Raw genomic sequence first — 22,508 nt, forward strand, 5'->3', positions numbered from 1 at the left:
GACACACTGTAGACTTTTTTCTTTAAGGTTTAGCTTAGTTGGCAAAACTAAAATTTTATAATGTTAAATGGTCATGGGTTTAAACCCTATCTCATACAAGGGAGTTGTGTCTACTGATTAGTAGGTATGTTGTTTTTACTGAATAGTGGGTGCTGATTAGATTTTATTTATTATTAACCAAAGTATATTGTTGTAACGATTGGTATCGTACACGAATGATTGTAATCAATTTATTTCAATTAATAATAGTTAATCGCTTTTATTTTTTTAAAAAAAGAAACTACCAATAAAAATAACAATCATATACTATTCATCAATATCACATAATTATAGAAAAAAATCCAGAGACCCCCCTTATGATAATAGGAATGTTTAAAAAAACCTCTATGAACATTAAAGTATCGAATAACCTCCCTGTGATATAAAATAAAGTTAAAAAAACCCCCTCCATACAGAAATTGAGCCACACTCGCTCTTGACTGCAAATTTGCTATAAAAATACTTTTTTTTTGATATTTTTGCCCTTCTCTCACATCTAATATATATAATATTATATATTTATTAATAATAAAATATTATCTTATATAATAATTATTTAATTAAATATTATATATATTTATTAATAATAAAATATTATTATATATATTAGTTATTTATATAATAAAATATAATTTGTGAAATAACATCTCACACGTTTGTGAAATTCGAATCCACGATCTTAGAGTCATGGAGTCTCAGATTCGCCAATTGAGTTATGCCTCATCGGTTTCACAATGAAAAACTAAGGACTCTTTTAATTAGGCTTGATATATAATTGACCATTATCCTTAAACTGTACACAAATTATACATCAACTGTTTTTAGATGTTGAAATATCTAATCTATCCGTCAATTGTAATTTTTATTTTTCAAAATTTTGTAGTACTTTTTGTAAATACGTTATCAAATTCATGAAACTACATCTATAGAACGATGTATAACCAAGAATTCCACGCTAGCTCTCCCTTCGCAGCATTGGAGGTAAAATCTGCCTTGTTCGATATGTCTCCCTTTAAATCTCCTGGCCCAAATGGTATGTCCCCGGTATTTTTTCAGAAATTTTGGAGTAGAACTGGGGGTGATGTGACCAATTCGGAAAAGGAGTGCTCATCAAGTCGGTTTCATAGGCTCTCCCAACCTATGCGATGTCGTGTTTTAAATTGTCGGACAAGTTAGTGAGGGAATTGGAGACTGCAACGGGAGATTTTTGGTGGCACTCAAAGGGTGATAAACGGATACATGGGTGGGTAGGCGTAGGATGTGTAAACCAACGAAAGCGGGGGGTTTGGGTTTTTGGTGTTTTGAGAGGTGATTTTTGTAAAAAAAAATTAAAAGTTGTAGTAGAATCAAAAGTGGATAGTGTTTGTAAGAAGTAAAAAGCAGATAAAAGTTAAATTGGATAGTGTTTCGAGAAAAATTACTTCTAAAATAAACTTAATTTATGAAAGACAGTTTTGTCCATATGTGTTAAAAAGATACTATTTTTTCGCTTATTATTTCACTTGTTGTTTGTTATTGATAATTATTTTTCTACAAAAAAATCATAAATTTTATTTCAATTAGTATTTCATATGTATGTTTTTAAAAATATTAAAAAAATATGTTGAATTTAATAATGCTCCCATTAAGTAATGTAATTGTTCATTTATACACAGTAATTAAACTTACATGATTGCAAAAAATAATTATTTTATTTATTAATTAAATAATAACATATAAACAAAATAATATAATTAGATGATATAACACATAAAGTATAAAAATGCTTAAAATATTAAATATACGAAAGTGTAAATTTAATTATTGTTAAAATTTAAGTTATTTGAAGCTACAATATCAACTTTAAATATATAATTTTAAAAATAAATTAAAAACGGTAGAGTTGAATTAAGATTATTATAATAAGGGTAAATTAGTAAAAAAATAAAATTGAATTTATTTACAATAAAGCCAAAGCAGCTAAAAACACCCCCCAACGTACTTCTAACTTTTGGTCTAAAAGCGCTTTTGTTAGCCGTTTTAAAAGTAGAAACTTGCATCCCAAATACTTTAAAAGTACTTTTAGAAAATTAGAAGCTGAAAAACGTTTCTTTTGAAGCGCTCGCAAACACTCCTTTCGAGAATTAATTAGGTGAGGGTTTTTTCTTCAGGTAGGATTTTCATTTCCTTTGGGTCTTGGTCTGTAGTTTAGTTCTGGTGCATATATATATCTAGTTAGGTCTTGGTATGAACATTTTTGTAAGTAATGATTTTTAAAAATATAAATATCATCGCCTTTTATTAAAAAAAAAAAAAACCTAAAAGAATTTCATGTGATTATAGTGTTATATAATTATTTAAGTAAGGATAAGTAAGTCGTGAATTTATTTTGCCCATGGGTCGAGTGTACCACAACCATTGTGTAATTATATATACGTGGGTGTATTTATATTTTTATTTAATTAAAAAAATATGTAAAATATTTAAAAGACATGTCAGCTTCAAATTAATTTACAATACAATGTTTTCAGACCTACCAACTGATAAATTTAAGCGTAAGGATAGAATGGGAAATAAGTATTTAATGTCAGTCCCAAAATTCCAAAGGAAAAATATAAGAAAATGGCCCATGCAGGTTTCGAACCTGCGACCTTCGCGTTATTAGCACGACGCTCTAACCAACTGAGCTAATGGGCCATGGCTTACAGTAAGAGTTAATTAATTTTTTATTAGCAAAATTAAAATATACAACAAAAACGCAAAAGACTAGGAGTCGGGATTTAAAATAAAATTAAAAATAAAAATAAAAAATTCGTAAGTTACGGGACATCAAAAAAATGTTATTTTTTGATGTCCCGTAATTGACATGTTAAAAAACATGAGACGTGGGCCCAAGACGATCCAGAAAGCTAGGATGCGTTGGCCCATGTAAAATGATTGTGCACTATGTATCCTCCAATATTTCCGGGCTGTTGGTGTAAGTAGGTTGTGGGCCTGGCGGGTTTTATAGGTGGGCCTTTTGTGGTTTGAGTTTGACCCGACAAAAAGTTGCGTCTTACAAATTCAAAATTACTAAAATAACAACATCCAAATAATATCACCAAAGTAATTTAGTTGATTAATATAAATAAGGTTGTTCATAATTTTAAATAATTCAAGTTTGAAAAAAAAAATTAAAGTGATTAATGATTAAAAGTATAAGGTTAGAAAAGGTATGTATGAAATTGTTATTATTACAATTCTAAATTTAAAAGATGTTTAGATTAATTATATATGCATAAACCTTCAATTATTTTGTTTAATTTTAAATTTAATTGAAACATATCCATTGTGATTGGGAAGATGTATAATGAAGGGTTCTTTAATAGGAAAAATTCAATTTTAGTCCTGTAATTTTTTGTATTGATATTTTAGTCCTGTATGAATTAATTTTTGAAATTTAGTCATATAATTTTAATATTTTGGCAATTTTTCATTCTTTTTTCACCTAAATTAAACTGATTTGCATATGATCTAATTAAATTATAATTTCAGTCGTATAACTTAGGAAATATTTGCATTTTTAGTCCTGTAATTTAGAAGAAGTGGGATTATTGATCTTGCATGAATTGATTTACAGGACTACAAAAAATTACAATTTGATTAAATCATATATATATATGCAAGGCACATTCAATTTTTTGATCAAATTAGTCAAAAGAAAACGAAAATTACTAAAATTAAAAAATTATAAGCAAGTGGGGCAGTTGAATAAGAATTCAAACTTTAGTTAAAAATGTAATGTTTGTTTTCATAGACATTCTATCAAAATAATGTGTTCTCCTGATAACTGTACAGAAAATACTCATCAGTCCTGAAAATTTTCACAGCCTGGAGAAAAGCATCAAGACAATGCAAAAGGACCAAAAGAGTAGAGGAATATCATTTCTTAAAAACACCATAATCAAGACGTCAAGCGCAAAAAAACTCGATTTTAATTATATCAAATCAAATCGTCAATGAAAGGAAGCCACTTATAGTAGTTGGATTTCACTCAGAAGTCGCAAGAGCCGACTGCAATACATCTTCAAGGTACTTCTCAGCAGCAGCATATTGCCTCTTCTTATCCTCGATTGCCAGTGCAGCCAAAGCCTTGTCCTGGATGAAATAAAGAGTCTCAAGATCAATCTCCAATACTAAAATTATGGAACAGAAAAATTGCATATTGTATAAGAGAGGAAACTACAGGAGGCAAGTCTTGGTAGCTTCTTAATGTGTCAAGGATTGGTTTTGTTTTCTTCTCCAGGTCCTTCCTGTGTTCTGCCATTTCTACCAACACTCCATGACTACTCTCAGGGCTATAGCCCACCCGATTGAGCATTGCCTGCCATGAACAAACTTGTAAAAATGAATGCACACAATTCCTTTTTTCTGGTTAAATTTGGGATAGTGCCAAATTGTATAAGAACAATGTTTAGTAAATAGAACAAAACATGCATTCATATGGTAAATGGTTGAAACAATAATCTAAGAGGGACTGGGACATAAAATATGATTGTACCTTATAATTAGAATACTGTTGCATATATTGTCTTTCTTTTGATTCCATTATCGCCAAATTCGTTTTCCAGTGCTCCATTTGAGCTTCACAAGGAGGTATATCATCTTCCAATTGTGCTAGTGTTCTGACAAGAGAACAGTTCTAAAAACACATACTGGCGACAAAATTATATTGCAGAAGAGAAAGCAAGATGCATAGATCCACCTTTTTAGATAAGTTAATCTTGCTAATGCTTTTCGAGTATAGTCAAGAAGTTCTTTGGATTCATGCTGCACCTTAGCCCTCTTCTCTTCAACTGCTGTTTTTCTCAGAGATAGATCTGCCATTGCTACAAGAAAACTAAACAGATTTCTCCTTGTGAGTAGGAGGTGACTCCTTATGGAATTACGCATACAAAAACACAAGGGAAAAACCACACCTGCTTAGTTCAGTATCCCTAATATTCAACAGATTTGCCACACTGGCAAGAACTTGGGAAGACAACACCACATTAGATGGTAAACTCTCTTGCACCAATCCCACATGCTCCAGTACTTCTCTCATCCTAGCAGCTGTGCAATCACAAGACCCGGAAAACAAACTCAATGAGAATCACTACAAAACAAACATCAGACCAAGACAACACAAAGAACAATTAAGAAAGTTAATCTCTATGTTAGAGAGTTCCAAGAGACCTATGAAATCAATCTCCTTGTAATTATTTTCAAACTGAAGAACAAGCTGGAGATCCGAAAATGAGAATAACTCAATGCAAATAAGACTACAAATGAAAGATAATAGCACCCAACAAGGCGAATGCACAAGTGCGTGAATATGCAAATTGAAGGTTAGACCTTGGGAGCGATATTCTGCAGCTTTTTGACGAAAGTCATTTGCCACGATGGTGGCAGCCTGAGTTTTGGCTTGGGACAGGATGGCAATATTCTGTAGGTGAGCAATGCTTCGAGGAGTGTATTCAAAATCAGGTATGTCTTTACCAGCTGCATCAAATTGGGAAACAAGCCACGCTTTCACTTCTGCAATTCGATTAGCATCAAAGCCAGTTCCACTGCTCTTTGATGCTTCAGATGATGTCACTGAGAGAGAAGGAGAAGGAGGATCAGATCCGCCCCCAATTTCGCTCATTTTTTGACTCTTCCCTTGTTTCTCACTCGAAAGCCGTCGGAAGGAGCGACAGAGATGGTGGATTAGCCGGGCAACGACGGGGTTTATGTTGTCTGTTGGGCGGTCGTTGTTCAAGTGATAACTTTTGAATTTCAAAATCAATTGTTATTATTATTACTATCAATGAAAAGCAATTATTAATTTATTACTAAATTTATAAACATTGTTATCATATGCTTTAATTAAGGTAATTTGCAATTATTTAATTTGTATAGAAATTTTGTTATTATTGATAATTTAATATTTTTTTAAATTAAAAATATTTCTTTCTAATTTTTTTTTCAAAAACCACCTAGAGGTGGGGGGAGCTTTTCGGAGCCCCCAATCCTTCTATATTAAACACACAAAATAATTACAGCGGGGAGAGCTACCTCCCTAGAATTTCTAGTAAAGTCATAAACAAGGAGTACTATTCCCTTACAACAAAAAATCCGAACATGTGTCTTAGAAAAATTATGGCGAGTCAAAAAGGTTTTTGTTATCTCACCACGTCGTGGATCGCACAGCACCTGCAAATAAATCTGTACAAAAAGGCCAAGCCAGAGTGTGTGTAATGTTCCAAAAGGATAAATGATGAACATAAGTATTAAGATCATGTATGTATGGCTGGCAGTCTTTGAACCTGTGAAAGGGGTTCATAAGACCTGCAAAAGATATAACAACAAACAACTAGATAAAGGAGATCAGCAGAAGTGACAAAACCAAAAGGTAACAAGAGAAATATTGGTCTCAACATCAACCATATGGATGAGTAACCTCCAAGGAACCCATATAGGAACAATCACAAAAACAACACAAAGAAGCTCATATAGGACAACAAATATCAGCAAAAAACTAATCAGAAATAAAGTACCCCTAATTTCAGTAGAAAATATTTTAACTGAAATTAAAGGTACTATTACTTCTGATTCTAATAGCAGGCAAGGAGCAGGCGTCAAGTCTAATCAAACCTTTAGGAATACCAGTGATATTATCAGGGGATAAAATGGTAAGATGTTGGCTGAAACAGGCTTGGTTAGCAAAATAGTCGGCCACTTGATTACCCTCTCTAAAGATGTATGATATCTTGAACTCAATTTGGGATAGAAGCTCACTAATTTGTTGCAGCAAGTTTTGAAGGTACCATCGCCCTTGGGGGGGAGAGGAAATAAGCTTGATGGCGACGTTGGCATCTGTTTCCACCTAAAATTTTCTAATATTGTTATCAATGCACAATTTAACACTTCTATATATAGCATTAAGTTCTGCTGCTGTGTTGGTCATGAGGCCAAGATGTTCTTGGAATGCAAAGACGGTCTGACCTAGATGATTTCTGATGATGCCTCCTGTCCTGCAACACCTGAATTTCCTTTTGAGGCCCTATCCGTGTTCAATTTGAGCCTTCCCCTATTCGGCTTAATCTACTTAACAATAGAGATTCTGAATGATATCTTCTGAGGGGGAAGTGAAATTTTAAAAAGAGAGGCAACATATCTGTCCCCTTTCCAGTGTATAGCTCTCATGAGGTTGGTTTTACCAAGAAGGTGAAGGTAATTGAGGATTTGAGAGATAATACGATTAGCTTTGAAAGTAGCCCCGTCAAATATGGCAACATTCCTACAAGTCCAAGTGTTCCACATGATCAGCGGGGGAAGAATATCTCTGACGTGGAGTTGATTAGAAATATTACTTCTCCAGGCTTGAAGGATCATGAAAAAATTATCCGTGATTGGAACCACCCCTATCTTTTGTATAATTACATAAACTACCCTAACAGTAAAAAAATAAAGATAGTTTGTGAATGATGCTAACATTTTTAGGGGTGTGTGTGTAATTTTTTAAAAAAATTAAGAGGTGGTTTGTATTATTAATAATGATATTTTAGTGGAATGTATGTGCAATTATTTAAAAGATATGGGTGATTTATGTAAACAAATCATAAATCAAGAGTATAAATGTAATTATCCCTTTTCTTTTCTTTTCATATGTCTGTGGAAACTGCATGCAACAATACATAATATACATATATACACACTAGTCATGGTTGCAAGCGATCCCCATGTATATAATTGAATTGAATGCATAGCAAAAAGTATTCACTATGTTTTAGTTACTAAGAAAAAAAAAATGCAAGAATTGTCCATATTTTTCAAATTGATTAAAAAATAAGAAGACATGCTAATAGCGATTGGCAAATGAAGAAACAAAATTTACAATTGACTAATAAAGTATATAATTCGTATGTAACCGCTTAATTAACGACTTAGAGTCATAGCATGTAGAAATGTTTTCCCTCATGTCAATGAAGATCATTTTGACCTCATCAACAAGGGGTCTATCTATTAATTGTAACCGTTTAATTAATGACTTTGTTAGGCCGTTTTGAGCATGTACATGAGCAATTGGATGCTCTGCAACTATCCTAATTTTGATTAGCAATAATAGTTGAAGGATTTAGAAGTAAATTCTCCCACATTATCTAATATGATCCTGTAACGAGATAATAAGATAAATGAACTCCCAATTTAATAATATGGGTTAAAAGTCTTGCAAATGCAACATTCTGTGTTGACAATAAGCTTATATGCAACCTACGTATTGATGCGTCAATCAACACCATAAAGTATTTAAATGCCACATGACAGTGTTATTGTCCCACATATCTCTCCTTGAATTCGTTCGTGAAACATGGGAGATTCTAAATTCACTTTTATTATAAACGACTTTATAATTAATTTTCCAAGAGAACAAGCCGAACATATAAAATCACTTTTAACAAGGAACTTCATGTCCTTCAGTGGGTGTCCATGTAAGTTATCCATGATCCTGATTATTTTATATAGGTTAGCGATACTATGTGTTTCAGGAACTTATCGATATGCCATATAAACAAGGTGCATATGTTTCATTCTTTCTAAAACTTGCTTTTGGCCAGCTTTATATGTTATAAGGTACTAGTATTCGCTATCATTTTTATTCATGATTTCAATATGAACACCATTTTGTCCAATATCCTTAAAACACAATAAATTCCTTTGTGATTTACTAGAATATAAGACATCATTTATATATAATCTTGTTCATTTAGGTAACAACATAATAGCTCTTCCAAAACCTTCAATAAGATTACCAACGACTGAAATAACATGCACATTGGTTCTTATATTAACAAGCTTGAGGAAAAAATACTTGTTTGTTAGAATTGTATACAAACTGTCACTATCAACAAGATAATGCTCCTTGCCATTAAGATTTGTAATGTAAAAGTGACATAAAAAAAAAAAAAATTACTAACAATTACAAGCATACAAGTTACCATGTAATTAAATTGAATTATTATGACATGAATACATGGAACTAATTATATTTAAATTTGGCGTAAATCTTATAATATCACAAATGGCAATTAAATGGTATTAATGTCAATTTGGTTCTGTTAATAATTAAATTTTATTGTATATGAATATGCTAAGAAAACATTCAAAGTACATACATAGGCACGTGAAAGAAAACTATAGTAGTGAAGTAAATTAATTAAATTAACTAGTCATATTTTAATCACATTATCTATCCTTTGATATCAAAGAAATGACCCCGGATCAATTAAATAAATAAAAAACCTTCGGGCTTTTTGATCAAACTATTATTTCTAAACACTTAAGGTGAATAAATTGAATATTATACTTATTATCAATTTAGAAAAGATATTGCAAATAATTAGTATAATTTACCTATTACTGGTGGTAATTCAACTCATTACTTACTTTAGAAAGTAATGAAATTTTATAAAATACGTAAACTTCAGGCGATAAATTACTTATTTATATATGTCCTTCATAAGACAATAAAATATATAGAATATGATTATGAACCATATCAAGAAATTTTATAATGTGTTTGTGGACCAAAACCTCTTATTTAAATTAAAATAAAATTAGGGTTCTTGGATCGCTCTGGCTGTGAATTTAAAATTACACCTACATCCCTTCTAACACATTTACCCCTTTTAGGTTTTGATGAAAAATGCCGACATTAGTAAAAAAAAAAAATCATGTTAAAGCTCATGTAATATTCTCATTCAATAATTTTATACTTATAATATATATATATATATATATAATGATAACCTCATTTCATATATATATATATATATATTACAGAATTTTTACTTAAATGGATCTTATTGTAAATATTGGCAACAACATAAACACATAGGTGTTATGTTGACCCCATTTACATAGAAATGAATTCTTCAGTAGAATTCCTCTTCCTCCTTTTTGACTTTCTGGAAAAATGACAAAATCTTCTCCTTCAACCAAACATCCACATCCTTTACTTCACTTTCTTGTGCCTGTTCAGACAATCATTGGAGAAACAAACAAGCCATGAGTGTGGCAATTAATCAATTAATGTTGTGTCTACTTTGAGAATTTCAAAATTTGCCCCTCTTCTTTTACAAAATGTGTTTTCCGTACCAATTCTATATATTTCATCTCTATTAGTCTATAGCTAAAGTTACATTTTTTGTCCTGTAACTTTAGGTTTTTAGCATTTTTTATCCTATATATAACTTACTCTATTTACATATTTAGTCCTTTTTTTTTTATGAATTTAGTCATGAATCATCTCAAATTTGGTCATTTTTTGACAAATTTAGTTCTACTTTGATAATTTTGGTCCCCTTCACATTATAATAGATCTCATTTTTTGCCTTGTAATTATGAGTTGCTAGGATCAAAAGTGTCAATACATGACTAATTTTGTCAAAAAAAAAAGGACCAAATGTGAGACGTTCAGAGCTAAATTTGTCAAAAAAAAAAAAAAACGACTAAATATGTAAATGAAATAAATTACAGGACTAAAAGTACTAATCATGATATAAAGTTATAGGACCAAAAATATATTTTTATCTATTTTTATATACGAGGTTCACTAATCGTTGAGGGACCCAAAGCAAGCATCAACTTTGATTTTGCAATTGAGGACAATAATTAAAAAAATAGCAAATTTAGTCGAATTATTTCACTACCGAAACAAATTAATGATAATTTTTCGCTACAGTAAGTGATCATTACTTAAAAATTATAGTAAATCAATACTATTAATTATGGTCAAACAAATCAATGCAAAAACTTGAATTTTACCACAATTAATCAATATTTTCCGTAATTTTTAGTTATGACTAAAGTATTTGCCATTCTTTTAGGTATGAATAATATTTTATCTTAACTTGTTTAGAAACAACGAACAATGATCTTGCAGAGTCATAGTTCTATCATTTGTACTAGCCATGAATCATGATATATATATATATATATATATTAATTGTAGTAATTAAGTATAATAAAAAAATATATTAAAAAAAATAAAGTACCTGAAGATGTAAATTACAGAAAAGCCTGCCTTGAAGTGTCTCAAAAGAAGATGCAGTTAGTACAAGAAAACCCTCCATCTCCAAATGCATTAGGGTTTCAGACAAGATCAGATTACCCTTGTCCAATTTGGGCACTGAAATCTGAACAACAATTTCTTCACCACTTATTTGTGTAGCTGAAACTGCTGAGAGTCGTGCTAATTTTGTCCTAAAATCGTCATCATCAATTGACACTTGACTACAAATCTTTGTCCTCATCATCATTAGGGTTTCCTTCTTTTGGTCAAGTCTCTCCACTTCTTTCCTCAGCTCGGGGATGTACTTGAGCACTCTTGAGACTGTGGCAGCAATGCTTAATTTTTTCTGAAATGTAAACATCTCATTAATGTAATGTTAATGAACTAATGATGAAATTAGTGTGGCTTAATTGCATTTTTAGTCTAGTAATTCTGGTTTAGTGATTTCATAATAAAGTTGGTCTGAATTTTCAGAGTTGATTAGAAAGTGACACGTGTCAGTTAAAAATTGGAAATACACGTCTTATTGGTTGAATTATGTGACATGACAAGTGGCGGCTGATGAAGTTGAAAAGAAGGCAACGTGGCATTAGTCGCGTGCCATGTGATATATATATATATATATATAGAGAGAGAGAGAGAGAGAGAGAGAGAGAGACTCACAGATTGATCATCTGAAGGAAGCAATGATCTAAGAGTAGAAAACAAGGTGTTCATTTTCCTACGCCGATCACGTTCTACTGCATTATGATTCAGCTTCTTAACCATTTGATGATGATGATGATGATGAAAGCCCTCACCATGATGAGAATTAGAGAATAGTTTCCCAGAGGGAGGAGAATCGTTGAGATATTGATCATCACCATCAATGGAGAGTACTGAGCTGATGAAGAAGGGGTTTTCTTGATCATGGTGCAGGGTGTTGGAATCCTCCATGAAACACCCTAGGCTAGCCAACTGTGGGGATATGCCCAACATTTCTTTGAAACTAAGTACTAGTGTTTATGTGTTGTAATTTGCAATTATAATTACCTATATGCCGTCTATTTATATATATACACTTATTAGTCAGCTAATTAAATAATCAGAATTCATTAAATTCAGCCATCTATTATATTATTAGGAAGTTTCCAGCTTGCTTAATTAATATCATACTAATTATAATATTAATTAATTCTTTTGTCATTAATTGTCAACCATATCAACTTTTCTACAATTCTTTTGTGAAAATTTAAATAAAATTCGTTTCTAGTCTTTTTTTTTTTTTTCGAAATTCACCTTATTTGTCAGAAAAATACATGCAATCTCACATGACATTTTAAAATTGGGGCTGCTATACCTATTGCCTCATTTTTGCTAATATTCTTGTTAAATTTTTAGGCTAATATTTTGGTCCAGTATTTTTTTTTAATTGTCATGGTTTCGATCTTTTTTTTTTCTATCGGAGGTTACCCTTCTCGCCAGTGGAGGTGAACTCCGACAAAAAAAAAAAGACTAATTAAAATTAAAAAGATTGCACGACCAAAATACTAATTTAGGGAGTTAAAGGACGAAAATCCCAAATGACCAAAGTTATGGGACCACAAATGTAGTTAACCCTACTATTAATTATAAGGGTAAATTACAACGACCTCCCCTGAGCATTGACTAAAATACCAATACCGCTTCATTGTTTGAAAAATTATCAATACCCCTATGATTTTAATGTGATCTAACAATTAGCTCATTCCGTTAGTCTCCTTAGGTTTTCATCCATTTTTTATGGTGAACTGACCAAATTAATGCCCCCATCACTAAGAACTATAAGTTTATTTATTTTTTAAAATTTTTTTATTTTTTCTTTCGGACAAAGTGGATAATATTTTTTATTCCATCTACCTCACCTGATTTATTTTTATAAATTTTTATCTGTCTTTTAGAAAAAATACAGTACGGGCAAAATTAACAATTTTATACTTCTATCCAAAATTACATAATTTTATGAAATACACCCGACATATTAGTAAAATAAAGATCAGAACGAGGATATGCCTGAATATCTTTTTTTAAAAAAAAAATAGAGAAAACCTTTTGATTTTTCATAATTAAAGTCAAAAGTTTTCTTTTTTGGTTTTTGTCAACCTAAAATCCATGTTTAAATAAACTAAATAAAAATTCTTGGGATGATTACGTACGTAAGATCAAAGTCAATATTATCTGACGTGATTCAATTTAAAATTAGGGGCTAATACACAATATAGATACATCCTTGCATATCTCACCATAATTTAAAAATTACAAATACTTCTTTTAAAATTAATGATCATCTAATAAATATTTTTTTGTGGTAGTTTATTATAGTGAGTATTTGTTATACGATCGTTAATTTCATAAGAATAATTATAAATATTTAAATAACGATAAAGTATTTATAATTATAACAAATTTCAAAAGAACCCCTGATAATCCACCCTTCATTTTAATATAGAAGGATCGACAGCCGCAGACGAATTCTGCAGGCTGGTCAATCCTATAGTTTATTTCATTTTAATTTATTACAGGATATCTATATTATCACAAAAGAAAATATTTTATCGTACTAATTTTTTAATACATAGATTTATCTTTCAATTCACTTTTTTTCCCTTGAAAAAAGGTTAGAATGGTAAATTTAATATCTTCTAATAATCTAAAAAAATGTATCTTTTTTTCCTCTAAAATCCACTACATAGAATTAATGCATGGCACCATATCCACAACGTTCTTTAATCATATGGGATAAAAAAATATTAATTTTTTAAATTATGGTATCAAAAGTGCAATACCATATATTTTGTGGGACTAAAAATAGTATTTTCCCAAACTCCTCAATACTTAAAACATATCGTATCATGAAAGCATAAAAAGTCAAAGAACTAGATATACAGTAATCATGAAGCTCATCTTGTACCGTCCTTAACTATACGTATAATTGTTATATATGGCTTGAAAAATTATATATAGCGCCTTTAAAATTTATTTTCATATAATAAATAAGTTATTTTATTAGTCAAAATTTATCGAATTTATTAATATTGACAAAAAAAATTGGATGAAAATTTATATTTTTACCTCTAATTGACTTATTACTGAGTTATTGCAGGTCAAATAAATCTTTTTATGATCAAACTATCCTTATACATCTTCACACATTAATATATATAAGTAGGTATATCTCCACTCTTTTTAGAGTAGTTTAGTAAAATAAAATTATTTAATCAACAATAAATCAGTAACAAATTAATTTAAGGTAAATTTTTATTTTTATTCTGTTGTTTTGGTTAGTATTACGATAAATTTTATGAATTTTGACTAATGAAAAAATCTATTTTTTTGACCGAAGTGGACTTCATGGGTACTAGATATAATATTTTAAATTACAAAGGGTTTACGTATACAAAATTTTAAGAGTGGACAGTGCAATTATCTTTAATAATTAACTTTGGAGGATCCCTTGGTTTGACGGGGCTTCGACTGCTTGAACCGTGTTATTGTATTTCTCCTTTTATTTATGTATGCAATTTATCTTTATCGAAAAATAATTAACGTAGTAAATATTTATCCAAATTATTTTTTAAAAAAATATCAATATGCGGTCCTTATACTGTTAGGTAGTTGGCCAATTCTGTTGCGACACGTGTAACAAAGCTCAGACTTTTGCACCTTTTTGCCTGTTTGGTTTAGATTTGGGCTTAAGTTTGGGTTTACTCGGCCCAACAATGATTTTTTTGACAATTGGAACCAAATAGTATAACCAAGCATTCGGCTAAACCCTATTCCCAATTTCCACACTTCAGTGAGCTTCTAGGGTTTAATTCTTCCCCAATTTCCGCACTCTACCCTGGTAAGCACCGGATACCTAATTCCATAACTGTTCCTGCATGTATGTTACACTCACTGTATGGAATTTTTGTGGGTGGATTTCGTTTTCTCCAGTTTAGGCCTCCTGCAGAATTTAATGTTTGTTCTTTGTTAAGAGTAAATTCATCCGTATCTTGAAGTTCTATAGCATGTTTGATGGCTTGATTGCGCATGCGCTTTTTTGTTTTTTATTTTGTGGGCAGTAATTAGTATTCCAGCTGAAGAGTGTGGAAGGAAAATGGGTCGGGCATACAAAATGAAGGGGCAGAAGAGGAAGAAGAAAGAAGAGAAATACGACAAAGAGGAAGAATTCGAGCAATTAGATGAAAAGGAGAATCCGCCGTCGCCGAAGAAAGTGAAAACAGAAGGCTCGGAGTCGGAGAATGTGGAGGAAATGGAGCCAGTTATTGATGAAATGCCTGGTATTCCGATTGTTCAGGTGGACACAAGCAGTAAGAAACCGGGGGTTATCTTTGTTCTTGAGAAGGCGTCTTTGGAAATTGCAAAAGTTGGGAAGGTATGCTTGAAAATGGGGTACTGGATGTGTTTGCAGTTTTTGTAGTATATGGTTGTGTAATTGTTTATGTTGGACAGACCTACCAGCTTTTGAGTTCCGATGAGCATGCCAATTATTTGACAAAAAATAAGCGGAATCCTGCAGATTATCGGCCTGACATTGCTTTTCAGGTTTGGACTTTTGATCATCACTTGCTTAATTTAGTCTTTATTGATATTCTTTTTTAACTCGGTCAAGAAATTTGGTTGTTTTAATTCATGCAAGATTGATATATGTTCTTTAAAGTCTTTGAAAGTGAAAGAATTCACGCTGATATGATGCTAGTTTTAATGGATTTATCTGTTAAGAATAATCAGGCCGAGCACAATAATATGTTCTTCAAGCTTGACTTTATTGCTCTACAAGCTTTAGCATTAGGCTCACCTTCTGTTGACTTCTTAATAAGCATACCTATTTCAATTTTAATCAGGTTGGGCCTGAGTGACTAAGCTCATGAGTGAAGTTTTTCTTCCTTTATTTGCATACTTCTGCTTTTTGCAACTGAGATTATTGAGTGGCTTGACAGCACCTGTTCCCAGTAGCTAATATGTATACACTGTCTTCCTTGCCTTGTGAACTTTCATCTCTCTGTTAACCCAATTGATTGTGTGAGTGGCATACAGTTTTTATATGTGGAGGAGATTGTGAGACTACTCTTCTTCTCATTCTGGAAACCCATCTCAGTATTTATATAGGAGAAGAGATTAATCTAAAGTGAATTTCCAATTGCTAGCTGGGTAAGAGTCATTAGAAGCCCAAATCTGATGCGAATTCTAGTGAAACAAGGAACATATGGGCAATTCAACTTGTCAAGATCCATGTCAAGTTGAACTACCTACAAACTAGAGAATCTTATGGTCTATGATTTTGATGCTTGAGTGCCATTGAGGATGGACCCCAATCATGTCATGCCCACGTTCCTTTGCCTTTCTTGCACCATTCATATGTACCAGAATAAACTTTGTCCACAAAGTTGACATGTTTTTTCTCCCATTTTGGGTATGAGCTTCTCAGGTTGAGGACAATTATTGTTTTTTAATAAATGTGCACTCTACATCTTGATACTTTTAGGCAATTCAAACAATTTTGGACAGCCGTGTGAACAAAAGTGGAAGATTGAAGGCTTTGTACGTGAGGACACAGCAAGGTCTTCTTTTAGAGATCAAACCTCATGCTCGTATGCCAAGGACATATAAGCGGTTCTCTGGTCTCATGGGTGAGTGTGCCTGTTTAAGAAACTACATCTCCATATTGCCATTCGGAATACATTGTACTCACACATGATGCTTTTAATAATTTTCATCAATTATTCTCAGTGCAATTGCTGCAGAAGCTGCATATTACTGCAGCTGGTAAGGGTGAAAAACTTTTGCGTGTCATCAAGAACCCCGTTACCCAGTATTTACCCATCAACTCCCGTAAAATAGGTGATCTACTTCTTTTGTATCCATTTGTGTTTATAGTGTCAGTTTTATTGCATGTGAAATTCTAAAGTGTTTTTTTTTTGGATATCAGGCTTTTCACACAGTTCAGAAAAATTGGTTGACATGTACAACTATGTTGGTACTATTAACAATGACTTGGACCTCGTTTTCGTGGTATGTTCAAGTGTTTCTTTGTCACTTCTACGCCTTTCTTTTCTTTGTTTCTTTTTCTTTTCCCCTAAATATTGTACATCTTGCTGACATTATCTGTCTTCGTATGGTCTGTTTAGGTTGGGGCAATGTCCCATGGGAAAATTGAAGACGAGTATGTGGAAGATTATATATCAAGTAAGCAAATATACTTTTGGTGCTTATATAACCTTATTACTAGTTGGATTTTTGTGTTGTTTTGTTCTTAACAGACATGTTTCTTTCTTCCCCCCCCCCCCCCCCTTCTGATAATGTGATGTCCTCCTGCAGTCTCTGAATATCCGATGAGTGCCGCATATTGTATATCAATTATTACGACCGCGGTGGAGCGAAAATGGAAAATCTTGTAAATGCATCATCCTTCTCTCCGGCCCTTTGAAGCCCGTGGCTGCCATATGGTTGAACACCTTGAACTATTGGCCCTGGTAGATTTCCTTACAATTTCATCGGCAGTAATCAATCATAGTTGTTGTAGTAGGATTGCAAAATTGTAATTGAATTAATGTACCAATACTGAGATTTTCTCAACTTTTGACACCAGAAGCCATTTTGGATGGTTAAATTGCGTATTCACATTGAACTTTTGAATATTAATCAAGTGTGAAATTAATCATACGTCAAAATTACATGCGTGAGCAATATACACCTATTCACCATCATAAACTTTATTCCTTGTAATCAGAAAAGGCTCTCACTCTAACTTGTTTAAAAATTCTGGGTTTATTTTCATTGTGTTAATAGTCTCTCTTACTTTCTCAACATCATTATATACTACAAGAGAGGAGTACTGAGAATTGGTGATTTATTATTCTTGATCTTGATTTTTCAAGTGAATCTCACCTATCCAGTGATGCCAATGCAAGATCATGTCCACCGACTCTCGTTCACCCGCCACTGGACTATCCCTCCGTCTCGGACTCTGCCACCCCTCCCGCTGCAGGGTATGCCTATGACCTCGCAGTCTTGGAATTCATCTCCCAAGACTACGGTTTGATTCTTGAGGGATTGAGGATTGGAAACTTCTCCAGTATTATCATAAGCAACCAGCAGAATTGCCACAAGGAAAATTGCCAATGTGATTGAGATGAGCCTAAAGCAAACAGCTTTGGCTAGAAATACAAGTGGGATGCTCATGATTCCGTGCAGAAAATATGTTACACGGATGCAAAGTCATCTTATATACATGTATGTAAGTTGGGCAAGGCTACTACTATATTGGCTTGGAGGGTTGGGGGACGGGCTGAAATTGGTTCTTTTGTGTGCTCTTTTTGAAAAAAGATACCCCTACACTTACCTAATTTTAAGCAGATGGGTGCACTTTGCCTAATTTTAAGAAGATGGTGACATATGCAATAAAATCAGTGATTAATGGATTTGTAATATCAAATTAATTATGCATACCCAACGTGTCTTACTCTAGTGGTTAGGGTTAAAACTAAGTTCAATAAATAAATTTGAGATTTTAAATAATGGTTTAGATTTTATTTTATTTTGTTATTTTTGCTTTTATGTAGATTTAAAAAACTTGCATACTTCAAGAAGCAAATTTATTTAATATGAACTATTTTTATACACATTGTTTTTACTTGTTGAGAATAATAAATTTAGTTTAGTCAGCTTTTATTTTCTATAATACTCAAAAAAAAAAGTTGGTTTGTGGTACGTAATTCACATAATACTTATTGCAAAGTGTTGTTCGTGTTATTTTTCTGACGCTCTAAAATGGGATTTGATACTTCAGAATACTTTTATTTAGTTTAAATGAGTTTATAATATTCAAATAAAATTAAGTATTTTCATTTAAGATAAAATAATAAATGTGTTAATAATATGAAGATGCACCATATCAAGAAATTTTATAATGTGTTTGTGAACCAAAACCTATTATTTGAAATTAAAACAAAATTAGGGCTCTTGGATGGCCCAAGTCTTAGTGGTTGGGCCGTTCTATTAAATCTCCACTCTTCGGCCCATTAAGGTTTAACACTAGTTTTCTGTAGTTTTGATAATACACATTAAGCACAAACCTTTATGCTATGGATTGGAGAGTTTTGAGTTGCCTTTTAACAAATTATTGGGGTTGTTGGGGAGGGTGTTCAATAAAATAAGGGTTAATTAAAGGTATATTTTTTTGAAAATATGAAATTATATTTTTTTTTAAAATATACATCCTGTTAAAAATTCACTATTATACCTGTTAATCCCCTTTCGTTAGAATTTGAATTGAAAATATTGATGTTAAAAATTCTCAATTTTGGCATTCATTTAACATTCTGATGTATATTTTTGTATTTATGATAAATATAATATGTGTATTTATATATATAGGAGTGAGGTTAAAATCATTATATTTTTTGTTCTAAGTTCAAAATTATTATATTTAAATATTAAATGAGCGATAAAATAAAAAATATGTAACTTTTTTTTTGCTAAGGTCAATATTTTTCATTTAAACCCTAATGTAAAGGGTTTAGGTGTAAATAATAAATTTTTGAAGGAGTGTAAGTATAATTTTGAAAACTTCTTTTGAGGGAAAGTGTAATTTTGTATTTACAGAGGAAGTTTAAATATAATTATCCCTAAGAAAGAAAAACGGGTCGAGCCAGATTCTACCCAAAAGTTGATGTAGGTTTAGGTTAAATTGTAAAACTAAGGTAATATTTAGATTGTTAGATTTAAATTTGAGGGAATGATTTAAGAAATAATTTCAAATGACTCGTGTTCGTATTAGAAGAATTTGAAATTTTAATATTCAACAAAATGTATCTCAAATTTACAGTTGAAATTTTTTAAAATCATTGAATTTAGAATTATCCAAACAAATCCAAATGATTTGTTATTTAAGAATTTAAAATCTCCAAATCTATCAATTCAAATGCATAGTAATAGATTTTCTATCTAGTAGGGTGTTGCTAGTTACATAAATATCATTATCGATATTAACATAGCAACGATTTGAGAGTAGAACGAAACTCAGTCCGTTGACAAATTTATTTGCCTCGTTAACCTGTTTAGTTAATCAATTTTGATTATTTATCAGTTGGATTGGTTTTGATCGGTCCATACTGATTTTAACTTCAATGGTATTGACCCTATAAACCGACCTGTACGTATAATCGATTCCTAATTAATTAGAGTAAATTCAATCACAGAATAACTTGTGCATGTTGAATACAAACATATTGATCAAATTGAAATTCTTAAGAAGTCCAAAAGAAGTGCATATTTCAAAGTTGTTTTTGGATTCTTGTCTAGACATTGAGTTCTGCACATAGCCCATTATTTAGGGTTCAAAGTTTTTAACTTTTAAATAAACAATTAATCATAATTGGGACTATATAAAGTAAAAGATATGGATTTGGTGAAATGTTATATATATAAAATAAAAGTGCCCTAATGGGTCATGTTAGGGACAACCCATTTGCCCCAACATCTCTTCCTAAGGGCACCACATATTATATAAGGGCATAAATCAACACCTAAAAGTATTAATATAATAGAAACAAACATTTTCATCATGTCTTTAAAAAGAGATACCAAATCCAAACTCCCTTTCCCCCCCCCCCCCCCCCTAAAATTGTTTAATTATTCTTGAAATTAGTTTAAAAGTTACTCAAAGTAGATAAATAATATAATAATTGAGTAAATAATATTTGTTCTAAATAACAGTTGAATATATAATATAGAGCAAAAGACCGTTTCGAAAAGGGTAGGTCAATGAGGAAATTCCAGTACCACATATATAATTGTATGTCTACTTTTATAATAATTTAGTATATATATATATTTTCGTTTGAATATATTCATAAATTTAAAATATTGATATATTAAACTAATTTTCGATTTTGAACATATTGAATGATGAAGTGGTAGATTTGCTGGATTTTAAAACGCTCCCAAAAAACGGACTTTTCTAAATACAAAAAGTTGTTTTAAATTATTTATAAATAACTAAAAATAGTATGTTTTAATGTTTTGTTTTACATCAATATATATGTGAAATAATTTGTTTGATGATTTTTCTTTTTTTTTTTAGTACTAGAATTCGATGAAATAGGGATTTATGTGATTTCAAGAGTTTTAAGTGGAGGAAATATCAATTTTTTTTATAGAAGCAATGATTAATTATGTGATTACTAATACCTGAATAAATTAATTAATACATCAATTCGATTAATATACAAATAAAAAAATCTTAAAATAAATTACAATACTAGAAAAAAAAGGCTATTGACTATGATTTTAATAGGTACGGACTAAAAATCGTGGTAAATATTTTTTAATGACCACAGTTGAATAAAACCAATGCAAAATCATAGGTCTTTCATAAAAAAATAAAATAAAAAGTTATTTGCTATGGCTAAGAGCCATGGTAAAAATATTTGTCATGACAAATGTTTTAGCCACCCTCGTAGATACTATGATCAATAACCATTGCATGATCGTGATTAATGACTATTTACTCTGATTATTTTGTTCTTTTAATTATAATAATTAGTTATGATTAAACATTACATTTTTTTTTTTAGTAAAACAAACTCACGACATCCAATAATTTTGCATAGTAAATGAGCTGAGATTTCTAGGCAATTAATTAAAGGAAACAAAGACAAGAAACAAGAAAACTCCATAGGGCACAAACAAGAAAAGGTGGCAATGCATGCAAGAAAAGATTTAGTGGGTGCCCTTAATATTGGTACTTTTGTTGCTGTCTGATAGGATTACAATATTTTTATTTATTTATTATTGAGAAAAAGTACCACAATTTTTGCCCTCAACTCCACTTATTTAAGTCAATGAGGCCTAGGTCATGGATTCAGACTCCACAATATGTGTGAAATGTTGTTTCTACTGCATAGTAGAGATTATCTACTGTAATTACAGGTGTTGGTTAGATTTAATTTATTTGATATTATTGATTAGGATATGATTGTTGTAATAATTTTTGTTAGATTTTGATATTCGATATGAATAATCATAATAATTTATTTCAGTTAATAATAATTCATCGCTATTACGATAAAAAAAAAAAAAAGCACCACTTATTTAAGGGACCATTCTTCATCAATAATTCCATTCAAATTGGCAAGGGGCAAAAAAAAAAGCATAAAGTACAATCATCAAGTGCTTTTGTTTTTTTTTTTTTTCCTTTTTTCATTAAAGTGTCAGACGAACGGTAAATTAGTGGGTGTTTATAATTTTTCAAATCATGAAATACATTTTAGCTGTAATTTAACCTTTTTTTTTAATTAAACAGAAAATTTAACTTTTGAGTTATTGAAATCAACAGTAGATTTTTTTTCATCTAAATAACTGTAGAAATTGATTTTAACTTAACAAAATAATT

General features: G+C 31.0%; 3 protein-coding genes and 1 non-coding gene across 4 annotated transcripts; 1 reads left to right on the top strand and 3 right to left on the bottom strand.

The window, feature by feature from the left end:
- Positions 1-2,641: 2,641 nt before the first annotated feature.
- TRNAI-AAU (transfer RNA isoleucine (anticodon AAU)) lies at positions 2,642-2,715 on the bottom strand. Its single transcript has one exon. It is a non-coding gene; the product is annotated as a tRNA-Ile (tRNA).
- A 1,067-nt stretch (positions 2,716-3,782) lies between these two features.
- LOC105162596 (AUGMIN subunit 1) lies at positions 3,783-5,806 on the bottom strand. Its single transcript, XM_011080670.3, has 6 exons — positions 5,392-5,806; positions 4,977-5,109; positions 4,763-4,897; positions 4,559-4,682; positions 4,244-4,381; positions 3,783-4,155 (listed from the first exon to the last, which is right to left on the bottom strand). Exons 1-6 carry the CDS (start codon positions 5,681-5,683, stop codon positions 4,048-4,050), a joined length of 930 nt encoding a protein of 309 aa, XP_011078972.1. The 5' UTR covers positions 5,684-5,806; the 3' UTR covers positions 3,783-4,047.
- A 4,147-nt stretch (positions 5,807-9,953) lies between these two features.
- On the bottom strand, positions 9,954-12,093 carry LOC105162618 (transcription factor ORG2-like). Its single transcript, XM_020694138.2, has 3 exons — positions 11,756-12,093; positions 11,076-11,438; positions 9,954-10,052 (listed from the first exon to the last, which is right to left on the bottom strand). Exons 1-3 carry the CDS (start codon positions 12,068-12,070, stop codon positions 9,954-9,956), a joined length of 777 nt encoding a protein of 258 aa, XP_020549797.2. The 5' UTR covers positions 12,071-12,093.
- A 2,724-nt stretch (positions 12,094-14,817) lies between these two features.
- Positions 14,818-17,755, top strand: LOC105162595 (nucleolar essential protein-like protein). The gene is made up of 8 exons (XM_011080669.3): positions 14,818-14,954; positions 15,175-15,488; positions 15,566-15,658; positions 16,599-16,743; positions 16,844-16,954; positions 17,043-17,125; positions 17,242-17,299; positions 17,432-17,755. Exons 2-8 carry the CDS (start codon positions 15,210-15,212, stop codon positions 17,509-17,511), a joined length of 849 nt encoding a protein of 282 aa, XP_011078971.1. The 5' UTR covers positions 14,818-14,954; positions 15,175-15,209; the 3' UTR covers positions 17,512-17,755.
- Positions 17,756-22,508: the final 4,753 nt, after the last annotated feature.

Source organism: Sesamum indicum, linkage group LG5, assembly GCF_026168435.1.
Source record: "Sesamum indicum cultivar Baizhima isolate 11 linkage group LG5, ASM2616843v1, whole genome shotgun sequence".
NCBI classification, from domain to species: Eukaryota; Viridiplantae; Streptophyta; class Magnoliopsida; order Lamiales; family Pedaliaceae; genus Sesamum; species Sesamum indicum.

What these genes read in the sequence shown, in the direction of transcription:
- LOC105162596 (XM_011080670.3), bottom strand. Translation starts at nt 5,683, where the DNA reads ATGAGCGAAATTGGGGGCGGATCTGATCCTCCTTCTCCTTCTCTCTCA. An exon ending in TGCAGAATATCGCTCCCAAG is followed by an intron (nt 5,110 to 5,391) that starts GTCTAACCTTCA and finishes GTGATTGCACAG; the next exon opens with CTGCTAGGATGAGAGAAGTA. An exon ending in AACAGTATTCTAATTATAAG is followed by an intron (nt 4,382 to 4,558) that starts GTACAATCATAT and finishes TGTTCATGGCAG; the next exon opens with GCAATGCTCAATCGGGTGGG.
- LOC105162618 (XM_020694138.2), bottom strand. Translation starts at nt 12,070, where the DNA reads ATGTTGGGCATATCCCCACAGTTGGCTAGCCTAGGGTGTTTCATGGAG. An exon ending in TTCCTTCAGATGATCAATCT is followed by an intron (nt 11,439 to 11,755) that starts GTGAGTCTCTCT and finishes TTTACATTTCAG; the next exon opens with AAAAAATTAAGCATTGCTGC. An exon ending in TCTGTAATTTACATCTTCAG is followed by an intron (nt 10,053 to 11,075) that starts GTACTTTATTTT and finishes TTGTCTGAACAG; the next exon opens with GCACAAGAAAGTGAAGTAAA.
- LOC105162595 (XM_011080669.3), top strand. Translation starts at nt 15,210, where the DNA reads ATGGGTCGGGCATACAAAATGAAGGGGCAGAAGAGGAAGAAGAAAGAA. An exon ending in CATCAACTCCCGTAAAATAG is followed by an intron (nt 16,955 to 17,042) that starts GTGATCTACTTC and finishes TTTGGATATCAG; the next exon opens with GCTTTTCACACAGTTCAGAA. An exon ending in TGTGGAAGATTATATATCAA is followed by an intron (nt 17,300 to 17,431) that starts GTAAGCAAATAT and finishes GTCCTCCTGCAG; the next exon opens with TCTCTGAATATCCGATGAGT.